The sequence below is a fragment of the Ceratosolen solmsi genome, unplaced genomic scaffold (genome assembly GCF_000503995.2).
Source record: "Ceratosolen solmsi marchali unplaced genomic scaffold, CerSol_1.0 scaffold7, whole genome shotgun sequence".
Lineage (NCBI taxonomy): Eukaryota > Metazoa > Arthropoda > Insecta > Hymenoptera > Agaonidae > Ceratosolen > Ceratosolen solmsi.
Genome location: NW_011948413.1, coordinates 11,498,319 through 11,514,912, shown reverse-complemented (window position 1 = coordinate 11,514,912; position 16,594 = coordinate 11,498,319). Strand labels below are relative to the sequence as shown.

At 26.9% G+C, this 16,594-nt stretch overlaps 1 protein-coding gene across 1 annotated transcript in view; it reads left to right on the top strand.

Annotated features, from left to right (window-relative positions):
* The window catches only part of SLO2 (slowpoke 2), a 162,237-nt gene that overhangs the window by 50,608 nt on the left and 95,035 nt on the right, over positions 1-16,594 (top strand). Inside the window, exon 2 of the mRNA XM_011506186.1 lies at positions 10,810-10,889. Coding sequence (XP_011504488.1) covers positions 10,810-10,889 — 80 coding nt within the window. The remainder of the gene's footprint in view (positions 1-10,809; positions 10,890-16,594) is intronic.

Below are 16,594 nucleotides of genomic sequence, written 5' to 3'. Positions count from 1 at the left end.
TCTCTCTACCTCTCTCTACCTCTCTCTACCTCTCTCTACCTCTTCCTCTGGTACTTGACTTTTCTGTCTCACACGGTGTATGCCATGCAGGCACATCTGTCTGGATAAAGGGATCGATTAATCTCTCGCCAACTCCTCGTCGTTGGTGAACAGCTCCCGAGAAGCTTCTTTCGGTCGATTGATCTCCCCTGTCGGGAGATTAATTGTTCTACCTGGCGGACACCGAAGCAACTCTGTGAAACTCGTGTGTGAAGGTTGTTAAATTATCAGACATGAAAAGTAAAGAGGAAGAGAGATAGATAGTTAAAGCCAAAGTATGCATGTGTGAAGAAAATTAGAGGGAGGAATGCAGGTTGAAAGTCGGTGAAATGCCAAGAGCAGCCATAAGCAGACAAGAAATCGCGTTTACCAGGTAAACTCGGGCAAATAATCAGAATATTATTAAATATTTTTGTATCTAGTTGTATGGTGTTGAGAGACTACTTTTTACTTGAAATAACTTTGGACAGTTAAAATATAATTTTTATTAACAGACCGTATAATTCTACCGTACAACTGTTGATAGTTCTCTGCAAAAATATTATTAATGTTTACGGGGGATTAGATTTGTAATTGATGATTTATATGTATTGCAATACAAATCTTTAAGAAATCAATTAATTTTTATTTACATTCTTTATTATAAATGTTATGTTCAGTTAAATTCAGTCCAATTTTTTGGACATTATATTTCTTACGCATTTTACATATATTGTAAAATAAATGAAAATATCCTTTAGATTAACACGGTAAAGCTAATTGATGAAAAGCCTAGAATTTTTATTTTAATTATGGATGAAATTTTACTTTATATCCGGAATTATTTCTGCAATTCAATAATTGACATAAGAACAAATAACTACATAGATATAAACACGTGTATTAAAAACATATTAATTGGTTTTCAAATAATCTTTCGCGAAATATCGAAAAGATATGAACCTCAAACTTAAGGATAATTAAAATTTTATTACCTTTTATTAAATTTCAACTTAATATATAATAAATTTTTTATCTCTTTATGTATCGGTTGGCCGATTATTCGCTCAACTTTTTGATTCATGGAGCTTGAAAGATTATTCGAAAATTAAAAATTATTAAAATATTTATTCCCCGATTCTAATGTTCCGAATGATAATAAATGCTTATTATATATTTTTTTAAATATTGATACGTAGGGTACATATTTTTTCTAGCAAATTCATATAGCGCGTATAAGTGCTTAACGCTTTAATTTGTTTCAAAGTTAACGTCCAGAAGTATGAAGATTACGTAAAAAAAAAAAAAAAGACCGAACCTTTCATTTAATGTATAAATGAAAAATTCTCATACACTTGAATACTTTTCATAGACAATAGGAGCTGGAAAAGTTACGATCCTTCCGTTGCGAATACACAAGATACACCTCTTGGGTACTACCCTACCACTCACTGCATTCATCCCGATGATATTTGAATTTCCTGCAATTTCTTCCGACCGAGAAATTCTCCGAGAAAAGTTGGTGGTCGAGAATGGATACCGATATGCGAATGAAAATGGTGGGCACTTGTAGCTAAAAGCAGTAGCGCTCGTTTCAGTACCAACCGATTTAAGAAAGGTTTTATTTACGATTTACTGTTTGGAAAATTGTGTCAAGAAATAGCAAATGTTTGTGCCTTATTTTTATTCTTCTTATGAAATTAAATAAAATTATATAACGGGATAGCACTAGAGTGATAAAATATTCAAGAAAGTTATTCCCATAGTCTCTGATAATATGCCAAATGAAAAATTATTTTGATAAATTAAATTTATTATTCACATTCATAGTAAGTCTGCATAATTATGTATAAGTAATTTGGTAAAAAGCTGCATTAAAATTCCTACAATGTTTTTTTGACGTATTCATTTGAGATTAAATGATATTTTTAAATCAACGTATATTTGCATAATTAAGCAGCATATGCATGAAGATAGACGAGTAATTACGTTTGCATAAATTATACATTCATTCATTATATTGTTGCAACCGATATATAAAAAAGAAAATGAGCTAATCCACTGGAAAGTAATTCCGTTTTGATCGATAGAGTATAGAAAGCAATTATTGACTTCCTAAAGTATAATAAATAATAAACTGATAAAAAGTTAGTTACACAACAAAAACAAAATAAAAATATATATGTGTATATATATATATATATATATATCTTTGAATGTATTACTACGAATGAAACAATATTTTATTTAAACATTTGTTTAATATTCACTTATTAGCATTGGCATAGGTAATGTATGGTATGGAAAACTTCGTGACGACACAGTGGCAAGAAGATTATTGTGGAATATCGAAAAGGGAAAAAAGAGGATAGATATGTGTCGGAAGTTAATACAAGAAAAGCGAGACAAAGTAGTTGCAGGAAAGCCAATACAAGCGTGTAACTACATTCTTATCTCTCGGTCCAATATTATAAGAGTTGGGTTAACGATCCTTAGAGTACTTAGAACTACGTGCGTTCAGTACTCGAGCAAACGGTTTATTGAGTAACTATTAGTAAATAATCGTGTTTGGCATTAATAATTAAGTGTTTAAAGAGTAATATGGTTTGCTGGATTTTTGTTTTCATTTTGTAGAATGTTATTAGTCCGATTGGTCGGAAATCCCACGATGTTCAATGCTTTGTTAATTATCAAAATTATGGCTTATGAAGAGAGTTGAAATAGCTTGAATTTCAAAGTACATAAGATTGTCGAATTTGAAAGCCAAGCACCGTGACTAATTTGACATGTCTATTTTCATTTAATCCGATAAAGTACCACACTGTTGACTTTCCCTGTTGCAATAGATAATAATCGCCCTTACAAGCCACTATAAATTATAAATTATTTTTTGGAAAAATAATTAGGTCGGTGACACCTGTGTGAAATATGCTAATTTCAAGTGCTGCTCTCGCGTAATTGATAAGTCAACTTAGACTCTCAACTCGGACGCTTCAGGCCAAGCACAACGAACGTTCGAACCTCGGCCTTATTCACTCATTTTATTATGGTCATTGTACTGAAATTATTCGGCGTTACATATGCTTATTTTCTCGTGTTTCTGATAGTTTGCATATCAACTTAATCTCGAGATCCCGTTGGTAAATTAGTTCTCCAGTCTGAAGTTAATAATTGAAAAGTGAAAAGAAAAGGTTAACTTTAAATTGAAATTCTGCGTGAAAGACGAATTTAGCTTAATGATGGAATGCAGAGTGTTCTATATATATATATATATATATATATATATATATGTTTTTTTTTTTAATTAATATAAACAAAAATTAAGATGAAATAAAACGTCTGGTTGTCATATTTGAAATAAATATATTAATATTGTATAATAAAAAAATATATATTACATCTTTCAATTATGTAATAATAAACATAAAAATCTTATAAAATATTAATTATGTATAATGATATGATTAATTGCGTTGCTAAAGGATTTTAAAGTCTTTAAAACATTCTCTATCCTATGTATTTTAAAGATAAAATAATTAATGCAATTAAGTTAAAGACCTATTCTAATGATATATATCACAATTTAAATTTTCTAGATATTTACTCAATGCATTTAAGTAATTCATTGGGCAAATATTTATGCAATTCAGTGAGTGATAGATATCCATATTTATCAAGGAACCTATTACGTTTTACGATCAACTGTAATTTATTAGTTTCTTTTTATTGTAAATGTTTGCATCACTGAATTAACGTATCTTTTTATCGTAATTACTTATTATCTTGTCTACAATTATTGTCAATTCATAATTTAGCTTTGAGATATTTGCATATATATGCGAAACAACATTTTCCGTCATAAATATAATAAATAATTAGTCATGACCATGGTATAAAGCATATCTATAAAATACTTATTTCTCCATTTTTAAATTAATCATTTATTATAATTAACAATTAATATTAGATTTTAATAAAAACTTTAATTAAAAAGTCTTTTATTTGAACTATTTTTATAGAAATAATCAGATGATTTGTCATTACAGTAGCTTCATCATTATTACAATGTTGATGTAAAATATACGAGAAAATCATGTTTACAAATATTTCAACGAAATTCAAGTATTTTTAAAAATTTCTTAGCTGCATTAATATTAAAAATTTCAGATACATTTGACACAATAATAAAGTTAATTTATAACATAGATCGAATGCTTGATGATATATATTAATAATGTTGGAACATAAAATGTAAATAATTCAAATATAATGTTATTTTTAATTAATCTTTACATGCGATTAATAATATTAATAGTTTAGTCGTTTTCTTAGAGGTTCGTTTTAAGCTTTTAAAAAAAAAAACAACAAGTAAAAATAAATATCTTTAAATAAATCACTTAACTTTCTTAATAATATAAAATATTATTCAATCATGTTCCCCCCCCCCCCCCCCCCACTACTCAATCCTAGCTTATGAAAATAAAACATACGATGAAAATACATACGATTGTCGTGTATGTCAGAAATGTTAATAATTTACAAAGAAGGTTTACAATATCTATTCTCATTCGTATACTTTTAATTAAGAAAAACAATGTCAGCAATGCCAAGGAATGATGAAGCGTTTGTGAACTAGATTCACACTCATGTCAGACATCTACCTTCACACGACATTGCACATTATTTCTCGAGCACGACCACGCATACACGCCCTCCTCACCCCAATCTATTTTTAGCAATGAAAACAACATGGTTGATGTCGTGGCTACTCCATGACATCGAATAGCGCTTGAAACCCTGTGAACTAGGTCTATCGTATGACCCACATGGCTTCTTCGGAAGTTTGTTGAATGGCATGCACATGACAGTGTAGTTTACCAATTAAGGAATGTAAATTTTCAATTTTTCACTCTATGTCATTGTTATTGATTTAAATGCACATTTGCAATTCGCAAGAAATACAATTAGTACTTTAATAAAATCTAAACTTACTTGAGTATTCGCTTTAGATGCATTTACTTTCAACTTACTTTCGCAAGATAGATAATGTTTTAAACAGAAAATTATGAGAAATCTTTTTTGGCCTAATAACTTTAGGGAAGACTGTATTATTATTACCATAATCTCATCTTTTGATTTATGCACATTTGTATGTCAGTATTTTAACGATATAAATTTTCATCCATACTACACTATAATATATTAAATTATTTTATGTAAATACCCATGTCCGTGCAATTTTAGACATTCAAATTACATAAAAATAAAATGCTTGTTCCCATCGAATGTTTAAAAATAATATATTTTTGCTGAAACAATAACATTGAATCAAATTCGTCTGACTGCAATGTAAGTTGTACATTGTACGTAAATAAAGGTAACAATTATCTTACTTATGTAATCTTAATATATACCAATTCAATATATCGAACAAATTGAATAAATTTGAAATAAAAATATTCGAATAACATAAACGAATGATATTGTAAACAATTAATTAATGCAACGAATGTATATCATTTTAATTCTTTTTGTTATACACTACAATACATTTATTGACTAGTATAATATTTTATTTAGCTATGATATTAACCCGTATAAAAATATTAATTATATATAATGAAATCTTTAATTTTAAGAAATATTCCATTTTTATATATAATGAACAATACGATTTCTTTATAACATTGTATCGCTCTATATATATATATATATATATATATATATATATATATATGAACATAAAATTCCTTTAATCAATATTAATTATTTAATATTATAATTTTTTCATAAATAATTCAATTTTAATACATAAAACAATTATTAAATCAATAATTCCACTACTTGATATAACTATTTAACTTTTGAAACGTTCATGATGTAAAAGAAATTATTTGAACTTTTGAGATATTTGCAATTTGCCTAAAATGATAGATATAAAAAAATTAATTAAATGTTATAATTTTCATTTTCACGTCATACATTATTTAAGCTTTTATATTTTTCCTAAAAAAAAAATGCACATCTCAAAAGATTTTATAAAAAAAGTTTAAATATCTATACGACACTGACATTATAATTAAATTTAATATTATTCTCCTCGTGTTGTTTCTCATGTTAAAAATTCTTTCAACCATCTATTCGCTATGATAGAGACTATAATTTCACTTCGGCTCAACCCTACTGTTTGATATATTACGCAACCAAATGAATCAATTATAATTATGCACAATTATATAGTGAACAATCGTTTATTAAGCAATCCATTCGAATTTATACATTTTTAATCTTTATTATCTACTCACATTGTTGATTAGTTATAAATATTTAATGTACATATATGTATATACTTCACAACATGATGTTTTTATAATCTAAACAATATATCATTTGAATAAATATATATATATATATATATTTATATCGATAAAAATTTTGTAAAATTCAAAGACTCCGTTTGATAAATTACTATGTATCTGAGCTTGACATTATAATTTAGAAAAGGAACTCTTACTCAAAAGAAAATATTATACGCCTATGGAGAATACATTTCATTTTTATTGGAATTATTATATTGTTGTTTAGTCGTTGAAAAGCTAATTATATTGCTATCATTTAATTATTTGTGTAAATCTAATGTTTTCAAATTACTTTTATATATAAATAGAATTATTATTTACAAATTGTAATAAAATATATATATATATATATATATATATATATGTATTATAATCAAAATTATGTAAAATATATTAATGTAAGAGTTAATAACCTTTCGTAATTATACATCCTTCTTAATCTATATAAAATCTTTAATCTCTAAAGTTAAGATTCTGAATGATTACTAATTATATTAAAATCTACTTTAATTTTTATCGTTGCAAATGTACGAACTTATTTTCTTCTTTGCATAAGACTATTAATATTGAATCTGTTTTCTCCTTAGTAGATTCAAACATAATTCATTTATACTATAATAGACGTTCTCAACTGCTAAATTAATTTTGAAATATTTAGAGCTAGAAAGTATGAAAATTATATTCCTTGAAAATGGTAAAACTTTCATTACACTTTGAAAATTTTTATTTTTACCGATTAAATATAAGATTATCAACGTAGTACTTTTATTTAACTATTAATTATTATCATATGAAATAAATGAATATATAAGATATTTGAATTGATAATTATTATTGAAGTTTAGAAAATTCACATTAATAGAACATTAAAATATACTTTGTTTCTTTAAAATTTATATTATATAATTTTTACAGTAAATTAATTATAGCTTCAAAAGAAAATAATCGTTTGCGATAAACAAGATCATATAAGCTTTTCTCAAATCCTTAATATATATAAATACAAAATCAACTAAAATTATTTACATATATAATGACGAAATTGTTTTTCTTCTTTTAAGATTCTCTACGCAATTTACACAATATACATATATATTCGTGATGTGCTCCTTTGTGGTTAAAATTTTCTTTATTCACATGAACTTTATTGGAAGCCAAAATAGAAACAGAAGGTATTCGAATATTTTCAATTCGAATTTGTTCTGTTTTCTTTATCACCACCGTACGAATATCCAGGATACCTCTTGCTTACAATATCTCTCGCTCTTTCTTCCGCTTTCTTCATTTTATCCGATAACTTAATTTGATGTCTATCCTTCTTATTTATTTACTATTTCCATTTTCTTTCACTTTCTATTCCTAAATTATATTTTCTTCCTCTTTATCACATGTTATTTCCTTCAATTCCTCTTAATTTCTTTATAACTCTATCTCTCGCTATCTTTATTTCTCGAAATCCCTCTTGCACCCGCCTTTCGGTTTATCATAAAACTGACTCTGCTTTGTATATATTTATGTATATGCGAATAAATCCAGGTGATTTAGATTTCCAAGAAAATCATATTCACAAAATTTTTTCTTATTGGTTTCACGGAGTAAGCAAGTCTCTATTTTTTTTTATAATAAATAAAATTCTATATTCTAATCTTTTACTATATTCAAGAACTTTCTTTTTTTTTAAGCTTCATGTAAAAATCTGAAAAATGTTGTTGTGTCAATAAATATAAAAAACAAACTATGTCAATAGAAATCTATATAAATTTGTAAAATGAAATAGTAAAAAATTATATATGCAAACTAAATAATTTGTAAAAGACTTTTCTCTTATAACGTCTCTGCAGACCTTTAAATTTATGCAAAACTTATATTGTATTCGAAATTTAAATCTATTAGTCCTTTCTATCTTTTAGAATAGCAACTCTTTATTTTTAAATTATATTATATTTTAATATTTTAATATATTAAAACTGCTAAACTTTCATTTGACTTTCAGAAAACTTTATGTCAAAACGAATTTCAATACTGATTTCCTTATAATGATTTTAATAGCATTTAAGATATATTTAGTTTTGACATTAATCTCATAGAGTTACTATTAATTAAATTTATTATATGGACTAATTTTATCTTGTAGGATATAACAAATAAACTTTTCGTATAAGCTAACTATCAGTTTTTATCAATTATATAAAATACATGTTATTACTTGTATACGACAAATCCTACGGCCAAAAAAAAAAAATGTTTAACTATTATAACGCAGTATGCCGTCGATTGTCCACATATATACTTCTCCATTTTCAATTAGATGTTCAATTGTTTCTTGAAATATTTAAAAATTATTTAACTCGTATAACTATTTTCACCACACAAAATTCATCAATGTGAATAAAAACCTCATTGAAATAGATAGGACATCTAATGGTGATTATATATAGTTTCGATGAAAAACTTTTCTAAAATAAGCATGACGATCAAGAGTGGATTATCGTGTTACAAGTTTTAACCTTTTTCCAAGTTATTTTCTATCCTTGATTCAAGAGATTTTGAAACAAATTCATTATTTAACATCATATAAACAAAAAAGAGAAAAAAAAAAAGTTCTCTCATTTTTTGAAAAATTTTTATGTTCTTTCTTGTTAATCGTGGAATCAAGGTTTCTTCATTTTTCACTTGTCTTTTTGTCTTCGGATCACACTCTTAAATCCATGATTCATCTTCATTTATCACTCTTAATAAGAAATTCGACCCTATTCATTTTTCATCTCGTCCTGGCAACAAACAACACTTTTATTTTTATTCATAAGTACGAACATTACAAAGAAATTTCACCACACACTTGAACTATGCAAAAATACATTTTAAATTATTTATGTAATACTCTCGAATAAGCGACAGATAATAAATTGCATTTTATTGATAATTTTAAAAATCTCACAATGTATAATGGCATTGCATATTAGATAAAGAGCTTAGATAATCCGCTTTAAGAAGATTTTTCTATACGTCATTATTAATTTATTACCCATTCGCACGCTGATGTGCTCATTAGCCTATAAATAAAAAACTTTATTACATGACGTACTGTGTTATTTAGTAAACTTAAATATTTGACTCCATTTCTTCCATCCAAATATTGCACTAACACAGTAAAATATATATTAATGCATGAATAACATAATATATAATGATATTTCATGATGATTCTACATACAATTCTATATTATTAACCCATGGACAACATTATTATTACGTTGACGTAAAAACATTGGCTGGATAAAATGAAGATATATTAAAATACTACAAATTGCTCAGACAATGAATTCCAATATATTGACCTATTTATTACGGTTTTACCTTAACCTTATTCAGAATTATTTTTATTTGTATAATATGAGATATAAAAAATTTTCTTTGACAATTAGTAATAATAGTAGCGAAGACTATATTATAAAATATATAAAATTATAGCAATTTTGTTTTTCGTAAATTTATCATAATGTTTATAATTACAGTAAATTAGGTAATAGCAAAATTTTAATGTTTAATCAGAATAATATAGAGTAGTCGGTAATCATTTTTATTCTATATTCTAAATTCTAATCTAGATGATGATTATCTCTGTTTGCAATTCTAATACGACAGAAAATTGTTTAATCATCGAAGATAATTAGTAATTTTTATAGATCCTATATTATAGAATTATTATTTCTATTTGTTGAAAATAAATCGATGAAATTCATCTAAAAATATATTATCAACTACATTCATAATATTAATTAGATAAGTGACAAAATTTACCGTTACTTACGTTAAAATACTCACCTTTTCAGCTTAGTAAAATGATATTAAGAATGATTAATTTGCAATTCAAATTAAAAAAAAAAAAAAAAAAAAAAAAACTATTGAGACATTCAGCAGTCTTATACACGATTAATATTATATAAAACATCGAAAATAATCTAGTTATTCGCACAAATTTTCAGATAAAATTCAAAGAAATAATTTCTATAATTATTATAATTAATATATTATAACATGATTTTCAAGTGTCTATCTTCGTTAAATAAACTTTAATCTAATTTGTTTATAAATTAATTAAGAAATAACGTAAATTTGTTTAATATTTTATATTGTAAAAATACGAATTTTATATAGAAGAAGATATTATTAATTATAAGATAGAATTACATGATTAAATTACAATTATAAGTATACCATTTATTAGCGACAAGGAGAGATGCTTATTAAACTTAAAACTAATATAGCAACAGTTTCTTGACAAAATTTGCAATTCAACAAAATACTTAACTCCTAGATTGAAAAGAAAAAGGAGAGACTGAAAAAAATAACTACTCTAAGATAGAGAAACAAATTAAGCGGAAATAACACACGAGAGATTGAAAAGTGCCCCTTTTTCTTTCTGTTGCAGAGTTCGCGTCGAGTACTACGTGAACGAGAACACATTCAAGGAACGACTTCAGCTCTACTTCATCAAGAACCAACGCTCGAGTAAGTTAATTACCTTGAAGCGTTCGCCCGTCTTCCACCTTCCAAGTTCGCGCAAGTGCAACTTCTATCCTCGTAAAAATTCCTTGGTCTGAGAAAAAAGGGCCACCGCTGCAACGCGCATAAACTTTTTAAATTCATGACAAATCTCATTTTACTCGAGGCTGGGAACTTGGTAAAATAATTAAAACTTGTAAATCAGTAACCATATTCCCGGGGAAAGATATCGTGCGCTTTCTTTTATTGGTTAAACGTAACTCGAACTAATATACAATAATGATAAAATAATTAAAAGCTTCAATATCAATAGCAATAATATTAATTTATTATAGGAAAAATTTGGAAACAATTTAAGCTGCGTTTTTGTATTATCATACAACGTCTTTTTTTATGCTTAAGATATACTCAAATGAAATTACAGTTAAATTTACCATTATACAATGAATATGTGCAATAATCATTATAAAAATTTTATAACATAAAAAAACATAATGCTACTTTATAATAAACTTAATACTAAGTTTTGTTACTGGTTGAATTAATTTTCATTATAACGTATCTTTATTACTTATCATGTAGCCTCGATATCTCCCAAAATTTCCATCACACGCTTTTACAATGTCTTCAGTTTATATCTAATAATATTGAAATTTCTCGAACGATATATAACAAGCATATTTCAGAGATATAAAAGTAAATAAAATAGATTTTAAGATTTATTCAAGTTAATTAACATCAAACTGTAATTATGCTTATTAATCGAAAATGACTGTATCTCACATTAACATTTAATCAACCGGAATATAAACAACATTAATTATTTATTAGAAGAAACGCAGGCTATTATACTATCTTTCTTTCAAATGTTTTTTCAAAATCTTTATCTACTTTATTTTTATTTAGATATAGCAAGCTTTGATACATTTTTCAGTATCCAATGAATAAATGCATCTTTCGTCGAAATAAATATACGATCATGTTTACAAGCTTTAAATATATTACAATTATAATAAAGTATAATATTGTATTGAAATTTTAAATAAAAATTCATCGAAGAAGAGTATATTAATATATGCAACTTTTAAATTAATAAATACCAATGCACAGTTTTAAATAATTAAATTCATAAATACTATTATTTTATATTTTAATTGTATTATTTAGTTGTTTTACATTTTAATGAATAAAATACTACTAATAATAACCGTTACTTGACGTAAAGTAAACCTTTTTAAAGTCAATATGTTCCTTTCATAAAGAGCAATTGTTTTTCTATAATTTCATAAATTATACAATGTTCTATAATAAGACGGTAATTGGTTAACAATTTAGAATATAGATTATATTGTAAGAATGTAATGTAGAATATGCAGTGTATAATATATAATATATTATTAATAATTCAAAATATATAATATATAACAAGTCTTTGCACAACTTACTATTAAGTGTTTCCACATCCAATAAACGCATCCGTATATATACATAATTATAGAAAAGCTAAAAAGACTGAAAAGTGAAAAAATTAATTTTCTAATGGTATTTCTGATGGTTTAATAAGCTTATATACATATGTGTATATACATGTGTGTATATATATATATATATATATATATATAAACATTTCATTAATAAACAATATACATATATTTATATATATATATATATATATATATATATATTTGTGTGCGCGCGTGTGTGTGTACTTATATAATCTGAGCGATACAATACAGAATGAAAAAGGTATGAAGCGGCTATGTTCGGTTATCAAGTTTTTCGGATCCCTAAACCCATTGTGTCCGCTTTTACCGCATCGTGGAAAAACTGGAGTAAGAGGTGACGATGGCGGAACGCCGTCGGTAAGGCACTAAAATCGCGATCGATCAAACTGAGGGGAATGGGAGGTTCGTTGATCTTGGTCTCGGCTATTTTATCTGAAGCTTCGATAGACTTTCACGCGTATAGTATGGCGAGGTAAGATGAGCCCTCGAGTTTGAAAGCGTTTTTCTCTGATAAAATATTTTTATTTTTTAAAAGAAAAATAGCATACGGTAGATATTCCAACGTAAGAACACTATTACATGTATTTTTAAAATATTTATCCTAAATCGCGCTCAATGTAATATAGAAACTAAGTACTTTCAACAATATAAAAGAAAAATAAGCAATTGGTTTTCCATAGAAATCTTTTTAAAATATATAAAATCTATTATTTAAGAGACATTCTATAAAGCAGAAGTACAACCAAGTCATAATTTTATTTATAAGTAAACAAAAATTCATTCTTAGTGAATAACAATTTATTCTTATGGATTTTATATAAATTTTATATACCTATATATGCAGTTTATTATAAGTTTATAAATAATTGGCTAAATTATTATTAGTTTATAGCCTTTATTATGGATTATCGGATTTTACACGAAATCTTTGAAAAATTTATAAAATTTATTTCCTCTTGTACGATAAAAATAGAAACCCGCCTCATTGCCGTTCATAGTAGCTAATTATTACTGTAAACGTAAGTGTTTAATTGTTAGTAACGTCTAAATCTATAGTAAATTGAACCCTTATGAAATATAGTAAATAAAAGAATGAACACAAGTATATATTTGTAATATATTCGAATTACCATTTCTTTTTAATTACATACTATCTATGCTAATTTACATAGTTTGAATGAAATACATTAGATACCAAAAATTTTATATTAGAATGAATGAGAAATTAATATTAATATGACTTTATTATAAAATACATGATAATAAATGTGTATGGAATAAAAAAAAAAAAGAAATATCGTTTTCTTGATGTATGGAAAACGTAATTTATTAAAATTTATAAAATACTAATAATGTATTATAATCTGAGATGATAATTTCACATTATCCAATCATTTTCTGAATCATATTTCCTATGCCATTATTATATATGAAACTTAGATTATTTCTTTTGAGTTAAAAAGGATTTAATAAAATATGCTGAGGATTTATAAGCGATAGAGGGAACAAAAGACAAACGATAAATCATAATTATGAAGGGTGATCCTTTGCATGATCGTATGAATTTGCGAATCTTCTGTGAAATTGTGAAATGAAGTGCAAATGGATTGAATTGGATTAAAATTAGATTATTTTTGCTTACGCTGCTTAAAATAGCAACTTAATATTAAATTTGTTATTATTTTTTTCTCATATCATGAACCAATATTTCGTCTTAAATGATTCATTCAAATATCCAATGCAAAAAATGCTAGATTATATTTCAGTTTCTTTAATCTATTCAGAAAGATTTTTAAAAAATTATACTTATAATTTTAATATCTTGAAAGTTTATGTTTTCGGAAAATTAATGAAAAATTTTAATTCAATCGCGCAAGAAAAACTAGTATACTAAGAAATAAATTTACTGTATGAATGATTCGACGAATCGTGACGATATCAATGATAATTAATGATTTTAAAATATATTAACAATTTGGCACATTTCAAATGGACGTTGTAAAAAAGCCGAATAAAGAACAATATTTTTATGCAATAAAAGTATTCGTTTAATTAAAACGTTGAATAGTTTCCTTTAAATGAATTTAATTTAATTATTATTAAAATTCTTTTAATGTACTAAAGTACTTAAAGTACCATTACTTTGTGAATATAAATTCATTCGTACGTTGCATGAAAATAGAATAACGATTTTCAGTACGAATGGCTGGCAGTATAGATACAAATAATATTTTTTATTCTATCTGGTAAAATTCGTTAGGAATTTTTATCCGAACATGTAATTTTTATAGATAGAGTTATTATTTTCTTCTGCGCAATCAATGAAAAAATTTTGAAACTGCAAATTAAAAAGTCACTTTAATACTTTTTAGAGAAACTGAAATGTAAAATCTTTATAAAAATACTTTTTCACGACTTGATCATGAAATAAAGCATATACAAAAAATCAAATTAAAGCAATAAATATAATTATTAAACAGCAGTTATACCCAGTATATATATATATATATATATATATAGGAACATTGCAATTTATAAATTAGCGATCAATTGTTTCCTATAAAATTACCAAAAAATTAATGTAAATAGAATACAAATGGGAGAACTGAATTTGAACTGAAATGCTGTTTTAATGATTGTGCTTAAATTTCATATTTATTTTTATGTACTAGTTGAATTAATTGTATATAGTGATTATTACTCAAATGAAAAAGAAATTGTAATGTAACTAATCGTAATACGGATGTTTGAAATATTTGCAACATGAAATATGTGTTTGATCCTTTACCTTAGTACTCGTATATATTGAAATATAAATTAATTCATGTCCTTTAAAATGTACGACAGTATTTTAATGTAGTGATTTTAAGAATTTTGACATTATTATAGAATTTTAATATAATTATAGAAATAACAAAAGAAGAAAAAAAGAAGTAAATGATACTTGTGTAAGTGGATTAGCTCATTTGTTGAATATTAGAAATATATAATGAAAATGTAATGACTGATACAGTAGAGCTTAGAAAATAATAAAATTGTTTAATCACAAGTATAGTATATAAGAACATGTAACTCCGTATATATTGTTAAGGGTAATTAAACAGCTGTCAATAACGTGCAGATTTAAAAGAAAAAGCCATTGAAAACATAAAATGTGTACGCGGATACGACGTCGTTGATACATACGAAGAACAAAATTCAATATAACGAGGGAGTAGAAGAAACTTTATAATATCATGTGGTGATGAAGGAGTGGGAGGGGGGGGGGTGTTAGTGTTAGTATTAGTGTTAGAAAGTACGGAGGATAGGAAAGGATAAATAGCCGTAGACGGTCGACGGCGAGTCTCCTGTAAAGCAATACGGCGCGTAAATCCATCGAGACGAAGCAATGGCAACAGATCAAATGGCTCGAACAATGGGAGCCGATAGTCACACGCAGTCACAATCCGAAACTAAGCTAAGCGGGTGCTCGAGAACAGCACTAACCGGCCTTAGAACCTCATGGCAAAGCGGAGCAAAGTGAAATTCCTGTCATGGGAGGCGCTTAAGCGCGAGCTTGCGAAAGGTCGATCTCGTGGGGGTGACTGCGAGCCCTTTGTGTGACGCCGTTGCATCGAAACCACATCGTCGCTTCATGCCATCACCGCGCTCCGGTAAACATTTGCTGGCTCCGCGTTTCCGCCTCTGTTTCGTCCTCCTGTGACCTGTGTGGTTGCGCATGCGCGCCACTTGGCAAACCAAATCCACGATTATTTAGGGCTGAAAGTGCTCGACTCGTTTCCTAACATTGGATTATCGCAATTTGTCGTCGAAATACCGGGCGTACGCGTGAGTTTGGATTAATGGATAGGCGATCGTCGTCGTCGTCGTTGGCTGCACTGCAAGCTTCATCGATCATTGGTCGTTATCCGATCATTCGCTATGTAATCGTTATCGCGACCAATGACGTAATGTGATTCGACGGCACTCATGTGGTATTGCACGTTTCGTAAATGGAGATTTATTCTTTGTTACTTTTTGGCCTATTAATTTCTTTCGAACGCAGAATTTTGTAGCTCGCTTGAGTGAATGCATTATTAAAGCGGAAAAAAACGCAAATAGAGTGAAATAAAGCAAATAGAATTGGAGCGAGTGTGGCGTAAGGGGGACGGGCGGCGAGAGGGGCAGATTGGTGGCGGAGAGGGTGGGGGGGGGGGGGGGGGGGAG